Below are 20,812 nucleotides of genomic sequence, written 5' to 3'. Positions count from 1 at the left end.
GGCTTTGTTTTAGTACTTTATGTGGAATAGGCTTTTTAAACACTTTTAAGCTTTTCTCATACAAGTCAAACTTGTCTCTTGCAAGTTGGATCTGCTTGATCAGTCAAAAGGCTCATGACCTTCCAGATTACGCACTCAGATTTCTCTTGCAAGTTTTGTCAGCATCTAATTAAAGTTATTACCTCTGTTTTAGGAATTTATGAAGAAACTGGAAGAGAAAAAGGCAGAACTGAATAAAGCAACAGGTATGGGAGAAGCTATTCTGGCTATCTGCCACCCAGACTCCATCACCACCATTAAGCACTGGATAACAATCATCAGAGCCAGGTTTGAAGAGGTCAGTATATGTTGAACCATCTTCATTGCAGCAGTCCATCTTTAATTAGAACATGGCTGACAAGTAATGTGGTAGTTACACTGTGAGGAAGTGATCCAGCTGTTGAGAACTAAACATTTAAAATACCCATGGTGATGGAGGTGAATACTGTGCTTCCCTAGGCTTTATTTCAAAACTTACAGGGCTTTAAGAGCTAAAGCAGATGGTCAAGCTTCTTTGTTTGTATGTATTAAAGGAAATGCTGTCTGACACTTCCCAAGTGAGGAAAGCCAATAGTTTCTAGGGAGAAATTGGGAAGTTACAAAGGAAAGAAAATACAGGGCAAATGTGAAGGATTCTGATTACATTGGAGAGGATTTCAGTCCAACATATTTTAAATCTAGGATATCTAAATTATTTAAGTGGCTACAGGTAGGTTATACTCTCAGCTGTTAAGGTGATATTTTCTGTTTTATATTAAGCTTGAAAAACAAAATCCTGGTGATAGCAAAGTATGGCTTCAGGAGTGCCCAGGAGGAGAACTGACACCAAATCCTGTGTGATTCACTAACTCACACATATTGTTAAAATTCTTATTATATTGCCTGAATGTGCTAATTACTGTGTTTAGCAGTGCCTGGTCCTGAATATCTGTGGAAGAAATGTGTTGAACTAGGAATTCTAGTGACCTAGCTATTGTTAGTGATCAGCCACTACGTTTAACAGCTTTGATATTCAAACATCAGTAGGCCTAAGAAGTAGCTCTGGGTTTACAGTTAGCAGAGCAATTTTAAATACATTGTTAAGAATTTCAGATGTGCACATACTCACATACTGGTTTCTTTGTCAAGGTCTTAGCATGGGCTAAACAACATCAACAGAGACTGGCAGGAGCTCTGGCTGCGCTTATTGCTAACCAGGAACTGCTGGAAGCCTTGCTGTCCTGGTTGCAGTGGGCAGAGACTACACTAACTGAAAAAGATAAGGAGGTTATCCCCCAGGAGATTGAGGAAGTTAAAGCGCTTATAGCCGAACATCAGGTAAGGATTATTAAGTGACGTGTCACTCACGTGGGGCTCACATCTCAGCTAGGCTTCGTGACCACGTGTGAATCTCCTTTGCTATTTTTTCTTATAATGATTGAATACAAGCAAGGATAATACTAGGAATGAAAGAAGACCCACATGAAATGTATGATAGTGCTGCCACCTTAGAAATAGCGTTGCAGGGTGGCTTTACTGATTGGATTTCAAAAACAGGTTTATGAAGTGCCAGAGGGAGCTGCTGGTGTAGGCAGTGCTCATAGACTTACCCCAGTTTACACAACAGAGCTGGCTCGCTTCTGTGAAATGCAGTTTGGACAGCAAGATCTTGGAGGCAGAGTTCTGTTATATATCACCTCACCGTATACAGTTAATAAAGGAATTTGACAGATTGGTTTTTAGATTTAGCCTTCTTTCAACAGCCAGGCCATAGTGATCTTAAAAGCTTATACTGCTGATTTTTCTTATCTACAAAACATTTATCTGTGTTTATTTTGTGAGGCTGGCATTATAAGTATCTTTCTGTGCCTTTCTTTTAACTTTGGTGTTTTGCTATTGTGTGCGTTTTTCATTCCCGTGGTTACTTTTGTGTATTGTTAATTAAGATCACCTCTATCTGATTGCAGACATTCATGGAAGAAATGACCAGAAAACAGCCTGATGTGGATAAAGTTACAAAGACCTATAAAAGGAAAGCCCTTGAACCCTCTCCAGTACAATCTCATATTCCTGTCCTTGATAAGGGGAGAGCAGGAAGTAAGTAACAGCGTGTTTTGGGGTGTGTCACATATACCATTGCTCTATCTATAAAGTTTACAGATTGCTAATAATCTAATAAGTTTGATTAACTTCTAGTGGAACTGTAAAATTCTCTTGGCTGACTTTTCTAATGACTTCTCATTTTTTATTCATTGTGAAGGAATTTCTAAGAGCAGACAAGTATTTTTACATTTTGTCCTAATCTTCATGAATAGCTGTTTTTAAAGTGTGAAGCCTTTCCTGTGCCCTTAAACTTCCAAGAGCAAGTACATGCGGAGTCTTTGCAAATCTACCATTATCTGAAAGTGCAAATAACTTCACATAAAGATACAGAGACAAAATTGTGCTCTTACTGTCTATAAAATTGTATTAATCCAATTAGAAGTGTATTCAGTGGAGTTGAATGGAAAGTGAATCATCAGGTGCGGAAATTGCTTTTTGTATTTTTAGATATACTTACCCATTGTATTTTATACTTGCCCATACATGGAGCCTGCTTCTAAAATGAGGTTGTTTACTTTGCAACTCTGAGAGATTAACGAAGATTTAATTTAAACTGTGTGGTTTGACTTGTGGAACCCTCACTAGCTGCTCTGGCTAGATAAAAGAGACTGTAACCACCACTGGGTTGTTCCCCAGGAATGATAAAAAAAAAGAAAAAAAAAATCATCCCATTATATAGAATCATCTTGGGGTATGGGTATGATCTCCTTATTTGAGACAGGAAGGAATAATTTTAGGAAGGTCAAGTGCATTTCTTGTAAACGTTTGTTTTGTTTGAGCTGGGTGAGACCTGTGCATTTTATCATGTTTTAACAGGAAAGCGTTCCCCAACACCAGGCATTTATCCATCAGCAGCCCAGGCACAAATTGAAACCAAGAATCCACGGGTAAACCTTTTAGTCAGCAAATGGCAACAAGTCTGGCTTCTGGCCCTGGAAAGAAGAAGAAAACTTAATGATGCTTTGGACAGACTTGAAGAGGTCAGAAAAGCACTGTACAGAATAGACATACTTTTTGCATAATTTTCTTTACCCTGGATTAAATTGCCAATACTGTAAACAACTTCCATATTATATTGTATGACACAGCTAACTGAAAACACTGTGGTACATGTGCTTTAATGTGCTGTAAAAGCTGTCATCCTCACTTTAAATGAGGAGAGTTGAGATATTTAAAATGCTTGCATAGGTCCTCAAAGAATCAATTATTCAACAAAATGCAGATGGTATCTATCTCATTGAGGTTCTAAATTGATGGATTTCAGCTGAAAAAATGTTCTTTCTGTTTTTATTTAAGCTGAGAGAATTTGCCAACTTTGATTTTGATATCTGGAGGAAAAAATACATGCGATGGATGAACCATAAGAAGTCTCGTGTGATGGACTTCTTTAGAAGGATTGATAAAGATCAGGATGGAAAGATTACAAGACAGGAGTTTATCGATGGAATTCTTTCTTCAAGTAAGTTTTAAAATTAACGTAATGTTGAACTTAGAACAAACATCTCATGAAGTCATCTCGTCTAGATAGTCTACACTATACAGTTTATTATGTTAGAAGGTCACAGATTTCCTTTTTGAATTTATTAAGTATTACTTTATAATTATTTTACTTGAAAATATTTCTAGATTCTAGAAACTCTTTCCAGTTATTTTACATTGTGAATCGGGTTACAAATGTCACATTTATATTATTACCTAATTAGTAGTTTGATGGTTTACTGAACTCAGATTGTCATTCTTATAGTATACTAGCTACTTCAACAATTACTTTTTGACTGATTACTCATAATAGTAAAAAGTACCTTATATAACCTACAGATGATTTTCAAGATCAGTTCATAGGACCATATGATTTTTATTAAAGAACTTACATGGAATAGTCTCAATTATAGAAGGAAACTGTGTAATTTTTGAAACCAGTGTTTCGATGAGCCATGACAATATTCATATACCTGTATAATAAGGCTTAAAATGCTGAGCAATCGAACTAGGAAAGGAATTTTCCTAGCTCTCCTGATGGATTGGTATTCCTTAGGTGTGCACAGTTGGTGGTAATGTAAGTCTTCCACAACATGTATGTGATCATGCTTCCTTTTAGGAACAGACTCATAACAGATAAGGGCCTAATACTTAAAATAATCTTTTATCTTCAAATCATGGAGACTTTTGCTTTGAACAGTAATGATTCAGAATTGGGCTGCTCCTAGTATTTCATTTTAGTGTTGCTCAGTAGGAGAATATTGTACTGTGTATATTTCCCCCCTACTTGAGGAAATAGAGTAAAAGATCACTATATGTGAATATTGCTGTTTTGCTTGAATTAACAAAAGTTTATTAAAAAAACCTGAGGTTTATTAAAAAAACCACCAAGAGGTTAAATAGTTTACTCTTTTAATGCAGTTGGTATCAATTTATTATGACTGCCAAACACTCCTGATATAATCCCTGTTCATCACCTTGACATTTTCTTTGACCATTTAATCAAGAAATCTCTGTGTGGGTTAATACTCTGCATTGTGAACTTGGTCTAAAGAAGGACTTCATGGAACACCATGCATAGATCTACATTGGGAAGGCTTTGCATTCCAGATTTAATTAGCAGTGAAATGCTTGCTTGACATCTCCTCACTATTTTGTTAGTGTTTTATACACTTTGAAGGTCAAAATGTTTACCCTCCCCCCAACATATCTTACAGTTTATTCTGTGCCCTTGCTTTTGTGTCTGTCTTCAAGCCACACTATGGTGCTCATTTTATCCAATATCTGGGTAACACCGGAGATCCGGATTGGTTTTTTTTCAGAAAGATTCCTTCACTTGTTTGAATGTCCTTATTTTTTTGATAAGCACTATCTGTCACCAAATGCCTAATCACCTTTTAATATTTGTGATAAAGCCTCTCATTGTAATGGGATTGAAAAGCCAAAAAATTTAACTTGTGTTGTTGTCTTTGTCCTGCAGAATTCCCTACAAGCCGACTTGAAATGAGTGCTGTTGCAGACATTTTTGATAGAGATGGTGATGGATATATTGACTATTATGAATTTGTAGCAGCTCTTCATCCAAACAAGGATGCATACAAGCCTCTCACAGATGCTGACAAAATTGAAGATGAGGTATATTTTCTGCTTTCTTAGGTTGCATTCTGTTCTCCTGGAGTAACTTTTTACAAGAATTCGTTTTGTTTTCACTCCTATGTAATTTGAAGTTTACTAGGCACACAAATCTTTAGAAATGTGGTATTTACAGTAATTGTCCTGTTGTGGTTTTTTGCAGGTTACAAGGCAGGTAGCGAAATGTAAATGTGCGAAACGGTTTCAAGTGGAACAGATTGGGGATAACAAGTACAGGGTAAGCCTTTTAAGGACCTCAGTTCTCTCAGCTGTCTTCATATGACTCGGTTTACACAAGGAATTAGGCTATATGAATTCACAAAAATCTTGAATGACAATTATACATTTTCTTTAAGATTGTCAAAATTTTTTATGTCTTGTTAGAACATATAGACTAAAAATATGGAAAATTCCTGCTGCTTCTCTTTCTTTTCACTTAAACTACTGAAGCTGTTTTCAATCAGGAATTTTTAAAAGCTAACTGCACACATCCATACACATGCATACGTACAATGTCTCCTCAAAAGCCGGTCTTTTTGCCTGGATACTTTAACTGTTTAAACTACAGCTGATTTTCTATTAGTTTCATAAAAACAGTGACTGATATTTTCTTGTGGTATTTGTGTTGTACTTCAACAATCTTTTAACAAAGTGTATTCAATCATTTTTACACTCTTTTGTCATTTTATTGGAACACGCATACTTCTGAAGTATAAGCGAAGTGTTAGATAGCTGCAGAATGATTTTAGATCTCAGAAAAATAAATATCACACAGTAGAGAAAGATCTGCTACCCCTGGATTCAATAACCAGAACAATTTCGGGTAAAATATGCAATATTTGGCTAAGAGAGATTAATAAGTACTTGTAGATTTTAAGAGACCACAGAAACAGCAATGGGAAGGAAATGAAGGCCTTGAATATTTTCCAATATTCAGTCTCTGGATGTCTGGCTACCTGCTCATGTCTCAAGTAGATACCTTATTTAGAATGTCTAATGTGTTAGTTTGCATGTGTTCTAGAGTCATGTAGAGAATTTCCTGTAAACTAATCATGTCTTTCTTCCATTTTTCATTTCTTATCAGTTCTTCCTGGGAAATCAGGTATAAACCAGTGGAATGTGTTATGAAGTTTCTTTTTTCCCTTTTTTGTTTTTTTTCCCCCTTTTCTAACGCATAGTGATTTAAGCTTGCAATGGTCAGTCTTCTTGCCATCCTTTCATTTTCAGCTAATTCATTGCTGGTCAGCTGTGGTATTTCTTTAAATGCTATGGAGCATTCCTTGTCTCAGGATCCCTCCTCTACAATCCCTCACCTGCTTTCTTTGGCCATTTTCCTTGTAAAGGATATTACTTTTAAAGGAACCAGATAATAGTCAGCAGCAATTCCCATAGCAAAAAAATCTTGAGCATTTAAACTGCAGTTGTAGAGATTACGATTATCTAATCAATTTTGAGTTTTATAGTCGAATCCTTCAAAATTCTGTTATATCTTTTCAGGCCATTCGATTAAGGGCTAATCATGGTAAACAGACCCCAGTGTCGTATCACTTACTTATTGCAAATTGCACAAAAAATACTTTCATCTTTGCAAAAAAGGGTACAATCTCTACACAATCAAGCAGACTGATTAAAAACCTAGCTGATTGTTATTATTTTATGTACTAAGGCAGTGAATCATTAAATATGTATTTTGGAAATAGGCAAAATAAAGTTGCTGTTCCCATTTGGGCTAATCCCTCTCCCAAAGTGTTTTCAAGGATCTATGGCAAGTCTATAATGTATCGGAGCTGTGTTTAAGAATACCTTGTGTCAGCTGGGTCACTGGTGAGTCCTCCCTCAGGAGGAAACACTACCCAGCCCTTACTCCTGTGCTACACACTGATACACAGCTTCCTGAAGTGCTAAATTGTATCTGCCCCATAAGAATGGAAACACCTTATGCGCACCAGATATCAGATACTCTTACTGTCTTATGCTTTTAAAAAGGCAATAACAGATGTAATCCATTCTGGACACGCTGGTGTTAACAGCAATAGCCATTTTAAATCTCAAGATATTGAAAATGTGGGTGCACTCTTGTTTACTAGCAGAGACTATTGAAGTGTAGAAGAAAGTGCAGAGCAGTGGATAATCTTGCCACATGCCTCAAGCAATATATCTAAGCAATAATTTAAAATATTTTCCACATATAGAACAAGTCTCTTTTTGAAAGAACTGTTTGAAATTATGTTAATCCTCTTATCTGTCATCTGTACTCTCAGATCTGGGAAACATAAAGCATTTCTCGAGAGCATCTAATTCTTACTGATGCAGAACGGCACCTACAGGCTATTGTTAAGAAGAGGCCTTTTTGTAGCTTAAACTCCCTTATGCTTTTACCTCTGGTTATTTTAAACACTGTTAAAAACTGTTTAAAGAAAGTTGGTATCCAGGCTATTTTAGGAAGGAAATCAACTGAGTTACCATGAGAAGAAATGCCATGATAGATACTATTGTATTACTGTGTGACTTTCCAGCCCCACTTTCTGAATTAACCGCAGCTAGGTGGGCAGTTTCCACAGCGCACTGTATTTGACCCTTGGTGTGCTTGCCTGATGGGGTCTAACTGACTAATTAGTCTGGGACAGGGAAAAAAATAAAGAAAAGAAGGAAGATACTATCTTCAGAATTGCTAGAAAAAATTTTTGTTGGAACAAGCCAATGAAAATAAACAGCATCAATTTGAATGCCATTTTTAAAAAAACTTTGATCTATATATATATAAAATGGTTGTTTGTTTGGCACATATTGAATGCATTATTAAAAAGTCCTTACAATAATGCTCATGTGAATGTTCTTACTTATAACAAATACAATTTACTATTGAATTAAGAAGCAAGCTTTTCTTTTATTTGGTTCCTAAAAGTAATATTCCTTTAAACTTATTGTCTCTTCTTGGCTTGAGTAGTTCCAAACAACTGAAGTCATCTAACAAGTAGGGAGCACGTTTGTTGTGTGGTTTGTTCAGTCCCCTCACTGGAGCGAGTAGGTACAGTTGAATTATGGCCAGCCTTCTCCAAGGGTCAGAGATTCTCCCAAAGAGGCACATTCGACTCCCATTGGTTTGAGTGAGTGCTCTGCATGTTTCTGTGAGTGCACTGCACTTGGCCTGGTGATCTGGTGTCAAAATACTTTAGTACTGCTTTCTAAAAAGTACTGAATTCTTCTGGTTAGTTTTCTTGCGATTGTGAGGTCAACATTTTGGTCCTGCTTTCTTTGATCGGAATTTGAGTGAAGGTACCGCGTACAGGTCTTGTTACACAGGTTCCAAGAGCGAAATATACATTAGGCGTGGCCATCAGCCCAAAGGAAGAATGGACTCATAAAGGATCTTAGTCTGAAGCAGATTGTTGTGCATCTCTGAACTGTGAAGAACCTTGATGTGTAGACACAGGAATGACAAACATAATGATAGTTATTAATCATTCATTGCTTCTTTAATGTTCCCTTCCCCACACGCACCTTGCTATAGGGAAACAGTGTCAGCACAGTAGTGCTATACCTGAAAATATTCCCATAGATGAATCAATTGATAGAACTGTGCAACACTCATAGCACGTTGAATTTCCAGACCATATACTGGTTGTGTGAAGCCATGCTGCCTTCCTTTCAGCTGACAACATTAAAAATCAAGACTGTTGCAGACGAGTGTTTGCTTAAGATTTTGCCAGTGAAATAATGCAAATAGGTCTTCATTAATTTGTACAAAAGCAGACTGTAACCAATTAAATAATGTACTACTAATTTTGCTTCCTTTATGACCTCAGACATTTGAGAATCAAGCACAAAATTAAACCTGAGTTTCTTTCTTACCATCTTGCCATCTTCTTTTGATTAATGCAGTGCCATCTGATTTGAAATCTAAACAGCCTTAATAATCTGCATAAAAAAATTGATTTTTTTAGCATTTACTAATAATTAAATATCAAAATAAACTTTTTAAAATGTCTGATTTTTTTTAACTTATCAGTGTTGAACTGCATCTGAATGACTGAGAACCTCAGACTGTCATTTGATTTTTATTCCAGTTTGGTGACTCTCAACAACTGCGCCTCGTTCGTATCCTAAGAAGTACGGTCATGGTCCGTGTTGGAGGTGGCTGGATGGCACTTGATGAGTTCTTAGTGAAAAATGATCCTTGCCGTGGTATGTATCGGAACTGTTAAAGACTTGCAGCATATTATTTGGATGCAGTCACCATTCACTGTCTCAAGATGAGATTGATTTGCATAAAATAACCAGTTGTTGTAAACATCATCCCACTAAATGTCACGTTTTTGTAAACTTGAAATCACATGGTTGAGATCCTCTTCAGTTGCACTGATGTATGTCTGGAATAACTGTGGTGTCTTCTGCACAGTTCCTTCAGTGTTATAGTGGTGTAAGTAAGAACTGAACTTAGCCCAGATAGAGTTTATGGCACGTAAGCAGCTTGTATGACTTGGCAGAAATAGCACACAGAAATGTCCAATAAAACCATCTCAGCAACACAATAAATCAAAATAAGGCAGTTGAATTGATGAGTAACACCACCATCACAAAAAACCCTGGGCAGTGACTGTTCCCAGTCTTTCAGTCTCTATAATCTTGTCTTTTGCTTGGCATCTTCCCCAGAAGCACTTTGTAGAGCCCTGAGCCTTATACAAAGCAAGTGGAAAATGTTCTGGTCTGGAGGAGGCTGTGCTCCGGGGGAGCAGGGAGTGCTCTGTCACTGAGCCCTCCAGGGCATTGCATCAGTTGTGCTGTGTTCTCAGTACACAGCAATGGAAAGCCCACTTCTGCGGTGAGATGGTAGCCTCTGCCTGGCACTGTTCTTGGAGAAACAGTTGGAGGGGAGCCATTTGTGAAGGGAGTGGGAGATACACAAGTCAAATAGCAGCCAGAGTAGTAAAACTGCAGGAAGATTATAATGTTCACTATCTTTACAGTGACCTGATGTTGTGTAGCTCGGTAATACCACCCTGTTACCTAGCAGCATAAAATATACTGCATTTTCACTTCTTAAGAGTTCTGTAGAATATAATAATAATCATCCTCATCAATATTGTAATAGCATGAGAACAGCACAGAGAGGTTCAGGAGAGGCAAGCGACCTAGTGAAGACAGTGATATTGGCTGTCCTGTGGACCTTACTCCAATGTCAGCCTTCTCATGCAGCTTCTACTTTGGGACAAGTTTCTAAACAGCTTGATACAGACCTTGAGAGGGTGGAGACATTGTATTTGTAGCAGCTGTCATGCTAAGTAAGGGATGTTAAATCCAAAAAGAAGCTACCACAAAACCCTGTTAAATTCAAAAAGAACAAAACCCTGTAAGGATTTGCAGTGTGTCACTAAGGCCTAGAAACCTTTGTCTATGGGCTTAAAAGGTACCCATAAAACTTCTTATCGTAGTATCATAAAACTGATGTCATAATCTTATGATGACATATGTGACTTTTTTAGCAGGGTTAAAAATAGTCCTTTTGCTTACCAATGTATTGCATATATTGTTTATTAAATGTAAGGGTTATATTATATTTATTGGTGTTACTACAGGTCTACCTAAAATTTAACACCTGATTTTGCACTACAGAAAAGTCATTTATGCCTGCAGAGTCATACTTCTTTTATTGCTTTCTACTTCTATTGCTCAGAAGTGCAGGGTAGTAGAAAATAAAATGTGCCTCAGAAGGTCTAGCTTCATTGAAGGGTTAACTTGGTTAATTCTGTTACATACCAAACATTTTTCTTAGGCCTGTTGATGGGTAGACTGTTACAATTCATTCCTAGGTTGACTGAGAGATACAATACTTAATAACTGTCCAATTAATTTATTGGAATTCCTTATTACAGTCCTCAGTATTGTCTATAGTACTTTATCCCTTTTTCTTGGGTATGTGTGAGCAGATGTCAACACAGTGGCTCTAAAGAATACTGTTCTCTGTCAAATCAGCATCACTGGACGTTGTCCATTGGTACCTAATCCTTGTCTGGTTGAAGTCAGTGAAGCAGGTTCAAACGTTTCCTAAACCACTTCACCTAGCAAATTTGCATTTCCACCAAGTGCTCCTCATGTATTCAGATAAATCACATTGCAAAGAACTGTTGTCATAAACAGCTTTAAAAGTATTGCACCTAGTCATATAAAATCACTTTAGCTTATATTACTTCTTTATGTCAGCAGATAAATACTGTTGTTACGCAGGCGTACTTGGGACTGTAGCCGAGTCTGTCCCAATGCCATTTCTTTTTTGCCTAGGAGACCTTTGAGAACTCACCTCAGAGCACTTAGGGACAGCTTTTGCGCAAGTCCTGTCTTTTGGCCTGGTGCTCCAAGTCTCTTGCATATGCAGCTGCTGTACTTGATTTCTTCTCCTGCTAACGATTTTCTTTAATGTGACCCATGTCCTGTGTCATTTTTTCTAGTTCATCATCACGGGAGTAAAATGTTACGTTCGGAATCAAACTCTTCAATTACCACTCAGCCTACTATAGGTTGGCAAACCCCTCTCTTTGTCTCCTTCTCCTCCTCTTCTCTCTCTTCATTTCCTTCCCGCTTTATATATATATATATATCTATATACACTTTTAACTATATGCTTCACCCATCATATTTAGCTTAATATGTTCCTACATGGGCTGGTGCTTTGCAAGCTAATTTTTTGACACGCTTGAAGAGTGTTTCAAAAACAATTGTCATTCACACTGACACAGTTAAATGCTAACATGTCTTGCATTTATTCATGCAGAACATTCTCTCATATGCGTGTCTGTATGTGTGTGTGAGTGCTTAGCCACCAATTACCTCATCATAGTTTGGGTTTTATGTTCATCATTGCATGTTGCCAAACTACATAACTTCATAGTTTTGAATAAATATATTTGCTGCTTTCCTGTAATTTGTATTTAGCTCTTTCTTCTAGAACATCCAAGCAAGTATTATTTATTATGAATAGCTGTAGAGTTAGCAAAACTGCCCATCAGGTTGTGTCTATGTATTAATAGTTGATTGATTAACAATGATTTAGCACGTTGAGCATTCCATTATCACACTGACTTCCTTTGACAGTGGTTCATTCCTGCTGGCATAAAGTATTAGAATAAATGAGTTCTGCACATAACTCCTCTGTGTCCAAAATAAATGCATTACACAGTAATGCATTTTATTTATTGTTAAAATGTGTTGGAGTTGGCATGGCAAAAATGGCAATAAACAGCCTTGTGACAACTTTCATATCTGACTCAATGAACACCTTTCTTTGCAGCTAAAGGGAGGACAAATGTGGAGCTGCGTGAAAAATTCATTTTGGCAGATGGTGCCAGTCAGAGCATGGCAGCTTTCCGACCAAGGGGCCGTAGATCACGACCCTCTTCAAGAGGTGCTTCTCCCAACAGATCTACTTCTCTGTCAAGTCAAGCTGGCCAGGCAGCTGCCCCACAAGCTGTTACTACAAGTACACCGAAGGTAAGGAGAAATGTACAAAACTGCACTGGTTAACAAATGGGATCTAGATTGAATTTTTGGGTTTTTCCTTGCTCCAGTAATATTGGTGCTTTCTCTAGCCGATGGAGAAAAAATATCTCCATTTTATTTCATAGTCTGGGGAGGATCTGAGAAGTGTTTTGAATGTGTTTCCTCTACTGTTTGTTTGCAACATGGCAGTAGAAAAATTTCTACATTTAAAGTGCCCCATGAGCTAACCGGCAATTTGGGAATTGCTCAGAAAGATCAACAAACCTCTCCATTTCATATGAAAAATAAACTCTGTCATGACTTCATTTTAGAACATTTGTCATTAACTCTTTCTGCTTAGTTTTTATTTCTACTGAGATTTGATTTCCCTGTAAAAGCCTGGGTATCCTTCTCCATGACATTGTTTTCCTCTACTGTCCTTCATATTTTGATTTACCATTGTTTCATACAGACACCACATCATTTAACACGCAACTATGGTAAACCATGGTTGACAAACAGCAAAACATCAACTCCTTCTAAGCCACCAGAATCCTCAGACTATCAAGGGTCATCTGCAGAGGTACAGTAAGGACAGAAATTCTAGTCTAATGACTTCCTTCACTAAAACTGTCACTTCACTAACAGCCACTAGAGTTTCAGTGCTTCACAGCTGCAACATCTGTGCATATTAATACATTGTCTTTATTTTAAACATTTGTCAAATTATTTCTTACCTTTTTTCCCCCCAAGTTTTTTGGGTTTTTTTATGTTATATTTTTCATGTTTTTTTTAATTTTAGGAAAACTCAGCCTCAATGAATTTGTCTAAAGCTCAAATGGTCAATAAATCATAAAAGTATGGAATGAAATGGTTGAGTAAATGTGGGAAAGTACTTTAAAAAAAATAATAAAGCATTTAGTGTACTTTGCAGGTTTCTTTCCTAAAATTGTTTACTTTGAGTTCATGAACTGCAAGCACAAGATTAATAAATCATGATCCCTAGTGCAAAATCACTAAATAAAAAAATACCAAATCAATGAAGAAGATGGCACAAAAATCTGGATGTGATATATAAATCTTTACAAAAACTGAAAGTTTTGTTCAGGGGGTAGTGACCAATCATTGCTCTAACAGGATAGCTATTTGATGACTTAACAGGAAACTAGCATGGCTTACATGGAAATTGACAGTATAGCAATTAGGATTGTGCTGACAATTAGGCTGTACAACCAAAATTTGAAGGGGGTTGGAGCCAAAGTGTTTCCTCTAATGTCATTACAGTCAGTGAAAAGATTGCAGCTGGATCAGGCTGCACACTGATGTGTCATTTGTGGGAGTTACTCTTGCCCTGGGTTGGATGGAAGGCTTGTAGAGGAGAAGCTTGTGCTACCACCCCCTCTGTTGTACCTACTTTTCACAAATCTGCACTTTGCTGCCTATTGCTGTTCATGTGACACCTTCTGGTGCAAAGTTTCCATAACCTCAGCATGGCTTTGCTCAAAGATGCACAACAAACTTCTCCCCCCCTCCTTCTGTGCGTGTTGTGCACACTGCAGGTGTGTCTGTGGTTACAGCGCTGTAAACACGCAGGGCTGTTGCTTAGAATGATTAACAGCACAGAGTTTAGTCAGTTGTATTCCTGTATTTTCTTTCATCTATTAGCTGGTAACTGCAGTGAAAGATTAATTGATGGTACATTAAAGGGTTTATAGACATGGAAAGGTGTTGCTTTCATTGAATTACAATGACAGGAAAGCAGCTGGCCTGATTTCATATGGGGGCACTGTATTTCTTATCTGCTCTTCCAACTGCCAGTAGTTTCAGTGAGTTTCTTTTATGTAAACCAGTGTGGTTTAAGATTATAAATGGAATGGTTAGGGTGGGGTAGGTTGCAGTGAATTTCTAAGGCATTCTGCAGCATTTACTGCCCAAGAGAGGAGTTATTCATTTTATATGTAAACTGCAGTTCAGCTTAGGTGAAAACTGAAGAACCAGCTAGTTTTATTTTTTGCACTGGTGATTCTATCCCAATGTCTTGCCCAGAGTGCAGCAGCATCAGTGGAGGTAACTGTTCCCTTTCTCCTTATCGTCCCAAGCAGTGTCTGCATAGCAGAGATTCCCAGGGCGTGGCTGGCTGTATGTCAGGCGCTGAACTCGGCTTTGACGAGGGTTTAATGTTGTGAGCTGCCCTGTCAGAGCCAGCAGGTTGTCTGCTCTGCAGCATCTCAGCGCTCTTTTGTTCAGAAGTGCCAGAAGTGGTCTGAACTGGCAGCTGCCAAGCAAGCTCCTGCCAGGCCTCTGCTCTGTTCTTAGTTCAAGGCAGCTTCCAACACACTCCTCTGCATCTCGGTTTTCAGTACCTAATTCTGCCTACAGTCATATGGGGATCAAAGGCACACAACACAGGATCTTGGGATCCAGGCCACTCCACAAACTGCATTCATCACTGCACTGGTTGTTCTTATTTTTGGATATTTATGTAGTGTTTTTGTGTTAATTAAATTACTATGAATATGGTAGTTTTCATCTTATTTGCATACACCTCTTATTTAGTAAGTGATATGCATTTTGAGATCTGAGGATTCAATTTTTGTGGCTGTGAAAGAAATTTTCTGATTTGGGGCAGATTGTAAGTCAAGACTCATTTCAGAAATAAGAAAGCAGACAGGGTAAGACTGTGTAGTAGAGACACTGTAAGACAGTATATTGACAACTGGAGCTTTTAAAATTAGTCCTATCCCCCTTTTTTCTGTTTTTTTGTTGGTTTGGCTTGGTTTTTTTTCCTCCTAGCACAAGGTTTTTAAAATTTGGTAGCCTTGTTTCAATTTTAAAAATATTTTCATCACCTATAACTACAGACAGAATGGTGGAAAATCAAGTTATGCAGACATAAGATCTCAATATGTACCATCAGCTAATCTTACAGGCTTGACTAATTATAAGAAGGTAGCTTTTTTCTTTCTTCATATGCCTTGAAATACACTCAAAGATGCTAAAATGTTAAGCAGACTGTTAAAATTATTTTTGTTGTTGTTTTACATTTGGACTACTTCAAATGCAGACTGCTAAAGGAACATTCTAAACTTCATTCTAAACTTATGAATAATGTCCATAGTGGCTCAAACCAGTATTTCAGATTCACAGTGAATGTTGTTATGATGATCGTATTCTAAGCTATGGAGCACCTACTACCAGTCCTTATCTTCAGTTAAAAAAGCATTTGTTTGTTGTGTTTTGTTTTGCACAGGGAACACCAATTCAAGGAAGTAAACTCAGACTGCCAGGATATCTATCAGGGAAGGGTTTCCACTCAGGAGAAGACAGTGGCATCCTGTCAACAGCAGCTACCAGAGTCAGAGCTCAGTTTGCAGGTGAGTGAATTGACTTCAGAGATTGATCTACCACTTGCTTTGTTTTCCAGCTGAATATTTAAGGTCACTTTAGGGTTCAAGGGAGATGTCAGAAGAGTGGGAAGGAGTGAAAGTCCTACTGTCTGCCCATTGCTGAGGGCGCACATAATCAGGCTCTCCGTTCACATGTTCAGCTCTGGATGTGCAAAATCATGACTGCAATCTCTTGATAGTGGTACCTCCAATGTATCTGCCCAAGGAACTAGGGAAGGAGCACTTACTTAAAGGATCCAGTTCTTTACAGTATTCAAGTTAGTCTCCATTGTGTTGGAGCTAAGGGGTCACTTACTCATGACATGTCCATTTCTTTTGAAAGAACTGCAGGGAGCAGCTGTAGGTGGAATTAATGAAATTAATTATTAATGGAATATCCCATAGAGATTTTAAAATCAGTATACAAAAATAGAAAGCAGTGAAGCTGTGCTCTTCCAGGATGCTCAGAGCAGCTCAGTGTAAGGGAGAGGGCTGGATGGTTAGAACAGAAGATAGCTCTGCTGGCTTTCCCTCACAGCTTAGGGCTCTGCAAAACATACTCAGCGGTACTGGAAAATCCTGATCAAAGAGTACATGTCTTTTAAATTACGAGCCACCTAAGATTTCAGTTTCAACACAGTGTTCTTCACACATACAGGGAATCAGATTTGTGAAGATCAAAAATACTTAATAAGTAATTGGAAAATTATGAAAAACCACATTAATTGTTTTCTGTTTAAGATTCCTTGTTGTGTTTTTTTTCTTCATGGCACATTGTCTGGGCAGGCTTTTACTTAGCAGGCTTGCTGAGAGCTCATCTTCTCAGCCCTTTGATGGGCAGGATGTATACTTTGCCCTTGTTTAGCTGCAGCTTTCATCTATATGGGTTTTAATTTGTTTTAGAAAAGAGGGGTACACATTTAAAAATAGTGGTATTCATTTTCATCTCCAAGATGCCTATACTTAGAAATCATGAATGCATGAAGAGACCAGGTACTGAATATTTTTTTTTTTTTTTTTTTTTCAATTAATAGCTGAGAAAATGGCAGGGGAAAGAAAGGCTCTGGCTGTTGAGTGAAGGTACAATGCACATCTAGTAAGTCAAGAAAAGCTGCCAGGATAATGCATTTTTAATGAGATGTGCTAGTGATGAATATGTGTCAGCATTTGATCTTGCATTTGCTTCTCTTTAGTGTAAGACAAAGCATCATTTAGCTTGCTTGGCAGAGGTCTAAATTTTAGTTTGTGCAACGAGGAATTTTTGGGGTTGCCAAAGACCCAGGAAAGGACTTTTCCATCCTTACCTTTTATCCTGATAGTTACCTTCTCTCTTTCTAGAAACCAGAAGAACTCCAAGCAGACCTGGTAGTCGAGCAGGAAGCAAGGCTGGCAGCAGGTCAAGCAGCCGCCGAGGCAGTGACGCATCTGACTTTGACATTTCAGAGATCCAGTCTGTGTGCTCGGATATGTCAGAGACTGTTCCTGCTGCAAGCAGACCGACACCCCGAGCAGGTTCTCGGCCAGGATCAGCCAAGCCTTCTAAGATTCCAACTCCCCAGAGAAGGCCACTAGCCAGCAAATTGGACAAGTCCTTGAAGAGATAATATGATTGGCTCCATAAAGGTCTTTTCCTTTTGCATTAAATATTTAAGTTCCTAAGATGTAAAATATTATGTAGAAATTATTGTGAAATATTGCAAGAGGTGGATTTTTAATTCTGCAGATGGCCTTATTTGTGTATTTGTCTTCTTATTTTATGTGTATAATTTTTGTCAGATTCTTTTTTGTTTTGCCATATCCTGTGAGAAGGGGAAGAGTTCTAATGTAAACTAACAGTTGTACACAGTAACATGTAGAAAGTACACTAAAATAATTGCTGAATGTACAGTGTACTGAATGTACAGTAAGTCTCTGCAACCTCAATAAAAAAGGCCTATCACTACGTCATTAGTTAACAGTAAAGGATACCTCATGATTTTTCTTTAAAAAAGAAAAAGAGAATAGTAAAAGCCAAAAGACACAATTACACATTTTGAGCTAACTAAACAAACACTAAAGGATGTATGTCAAAACTACTAAGGAATAGAAACACACATTCACAGTACCCTTATTTATACAGCATCTCCCAGAGAACTCACAGAGTTAATTAAGCACTTGCCAATAATATGATACTCCAATACCTTGCAGCATTTCTGTGCCATTGCTTTCAATCAGGCCAGACACATTCTGGATATCTGAACTATTATTCTGTAAGAATATCAATATAAAGTGCATTCATGTAAATGTGAGGTTTTCTTTTGCTTGAGTGGATGGTAGCACTGTATCATTGAACTCATTTTGTATCAAAGCAATTTTGCTTGCAGAAAGCTCAGAAATAAACATGTCCCTTAACTTTATTTCTATTGTATTTCTTATTTCACAGGAAGGTAATTTTCTGTATTATGTTCTAGAGCACGTACCATTTCAGATGACCAATAATTACCCTAGGAACACAGACTTTAATGTTATTTCCCATTATCAGCTATCTGATTTTGGTTAGCTACTGTATTTGTCTAATAAAACACTAAATTGCACATATCAGATCATATGAAATTATATGTAATTATTGTGTGTCGACAATTATTTTCTCACATTAAACTGTGTCATTTATATACCATGTATAAAAGTCATAGAGAGTAATTCACTTGCTCTATTAGTCAGGGAAACATTTTAGCTATTCATGGATTCATTGAAAGGATTGCTAATAGTTCAATTTCACTGGAAAAAAGGTGCAGCTTCAAATGGGAGTGCTGTAGCATGGCTGGATAGATGCTGTGGTAAGTAGTGACAGAATCCCTAGAAATTTCAAATGTCCTTTGATGATATCAGAAAGACCTGGGTGGGATTTGGCCAACATGGCAGGCCAAATATCTAAACCTGACTGTTCATATATCAGAAAATGCCGTACTTTTAGTAGAGGAATTTTAGGGGAAGACTGGATAATGGTTAACTGCTGACACTGAAACAGAAGCTTGGTTGATCCCATGAAGGTGATGGTGAAACCTGCATTTGCTGCTAATGCTTCTGGCAGTATTACTAAGAGGATGTTGTCTCAGTTGTCACAAGAGCTTCCTGCAGACTCACAAGTTGACTCACACCATCAGTTTGTAAGGAACAGATAAACAAAATAATACTGAAAAGATAATTGAATCAATCAAAACCCACTTGCATTAGGATTTCCTTCAACACAGACTTGTACAAAGGTTTGTAGAAAGCCATCACCAACCAGTCCTACCTGGCTTGGGAATCAGCACATGTGTTTACCGATTACTGAAGCATCGATCTCTGCTGCGCTGCTTTATCTTTCCATTTTTCACCTCTCCTGCTGCTTCCATTCATCCAGTGATTGCTTTCCTAGAACATTAAAATAGATCAGGATGACTCCAGTGCTTTTTGAAACCCCTAACACCCTTGGATAGGTTTCAACATTTACAGGTGACAACTGAAGTATCTCTACTTGTAAGCAGGAGAAGGGAAAAGGATAGAATTTAGGCACTTGCATGGATAACTTGGCTGTAAGAGGTGATGGTGCCCAGTGTGATATTCGTGGTGCAATTTTTTTAACCACAAGACTGGTGTTCAAGGATGTAGGGAGGACAAATCTAACTCCTTTGCAAGAGTACGAACTTAGTTCAGTACCTTGTATCCCAAGAGCAACCTACTACACAGGAGGTAGTGTTGGCACTTATTGAAAGCACCTTTTATATTGCAGTCTTAGCTCAAATGTATTTTTAATGCTTCATTAATTATGCAACTTTGTGGAATTTTTGCATGACTACATTGTAACTTTATAGAAATATTAGAGAGGTGACCAGCCTCTGAGAAATCCAATGCCAGCTAAAACCAAAGGACAAAGTAGATTACTATGACTGTCTAGTGATTACAAAATGAGGGAGGATGGGACTGGCAAAGTGGGAAAGTTCATTTATTAGCTGGAGAGAATCATCCAGTGTCAGAAACCAATTTAATAGTAAATTAAATAAGACTGGGAATTCAGTTAAAAAGCCTAAATCTGCCTCCAGATGTTACACCTTAATTAACTTCTTCCAAAAATTAACTGCTTTAGGTTGATACTAAGAGACTTTTCAAAATTCTGTTCCCTGTGATAAAAAGTTCATACTGACAAAAGTCTGAAAATAAACAATGGATGCTCTGTGCTTCTGTGACCCAAGGACAAATCTGCAGAATTTTGTGGGAAAGGCATATTGTGAACATACAACAAACTGATAGGTAGCTCAGTTGTAGTGAACTATTTTTGTAAAGAAAGTATTCAATTTCCGTCTTTCTGTAATTAAAAAAACTTTTCTACTTTGGTACCAGCATAAATGGGAGATGAAGGTTTAGCCCTACATGTACATCATCACCTTATTCAGTTGCATGAGGTTTTATGTAACCTCATCACTGGAGATGCATTTTTCACCCTTTTATTACCTTCCTTATAATGACAGGAGTTGATCATAAATGCACCAGCCTGCTGGGTGACCGTGAGTCGATTACAACTTAGTGTGGCCTAGACTATTATACCTGTTTGTTCTGTGATTGTCCTGCGCCAGTGAAGGAGCAGAGGTGATGGGCAGGGAAAAAGGGCTGGACAGCCAATGGCTATGGGAACCATATTGTTAAGGGAATAATGTATATTTAGCACTTGGAAAAGCTGGCTCAGTTCTAGGTTCCTTTACTTT

At 37.7% G+C, this 20,812-nt stretch overlaps 1 protein-coding gene across 23 annotated transcripts in view; it reads left to right on the top strand.

Annotated features, from left to right (window-relative positions):
- DST (dystonin) overlaps positions 1 to 18,671 on the top strand; it is a 293,815-nt gene extending 275,144 nt beyond the window's left edge. For 12 of the 23 annotated variants that reach the window (XM_042016274.1, XM_042016275.1, XM_042016282.1 and 9 more), the window contains 14 exons: positions 194 to 337; positions 1,168 to 1,356; positions 1,986 to 2,115; positions 2,938 to 3,101; positions 3,418 to 3,580; positions 5,081 to 5,235; positions 5,396 to 5,470; positions 6,317 to 6,334; positions 9,300 to 9,417; positions 11,679 to 11,747; positions 12,518 to 12,717; positions 13,178 to 13,288; positions 15,956 to 16,079; positions 17,430 to 18,671. In XM_042016274.1, coding sequence (XP_041872208.1) covers positions 194 to 337; positions 1,168 to 1,356; positions 1,986 to 2,115; positions 2,938 to 3,101; positions 3,418 to 3,580; positions 5,081 to 5,235; positions 5,396 to 5,470; positions 6,317 to 6,334; positions 9,300 to 9,417; positions 11,679 to 11,747; positions 12,518 to 12,717; positions 13,178 to 13,288; positions 15,956 to 16,079; positions 17,430 to 17,695 — 1,926 coding nt within the window. In that variant the 3' untranslated portion in view covers positions 17,696 to 18,671. The remainder of the gene's footprint in view (positions 1 to 193; positions 338 to 1,167; positions 1,357 to 1,985; positions 2,116 to 2,937; positions 3,102 to 3,417; positions 3,581 to 5,080; positions 5,236 to 5,395; positions 5,471 to 6,316; positions 6,335 to 9,299; positions 9,418 to 11,678; positions 11,748 to 12,517; positions 12,718 to 13,177; positions 13,289 to 15,955; positions 16,080 to 17,429) is intronic. The other 11 variants (XM_042016296.1, XM_042016295.1, XM_042016289.1 and 8 more) reach the window with 3 other exon arrangements.
- Positions 18,672 to 20,812: the final 2,141 nt, after the last annotated feature.

The sequence above is a fragment of the Corvus kubaryi genome, unplaced genomic scaffold (assembly GCF_017639235.1).
Source record: "Corvus kubaryi isolate FWS band 111438036 unplaced genomic scaffold, C.kubaryi_AGA036_p1.0 split3-73, whole genome shotgun sequence".
NCBI classification, from domain to species: domain Eukaryota; kingdom Metazoa; phylum Chordata; class Aves; order Passeriformes; family Corvidae; genus Corvus; species Corvus kubaryi.
The sequence above is the reverse complement of the archived record's forward strand: the minus strand, read 5'-3'. Positions and strand labels throughout refer to the sequence as shown.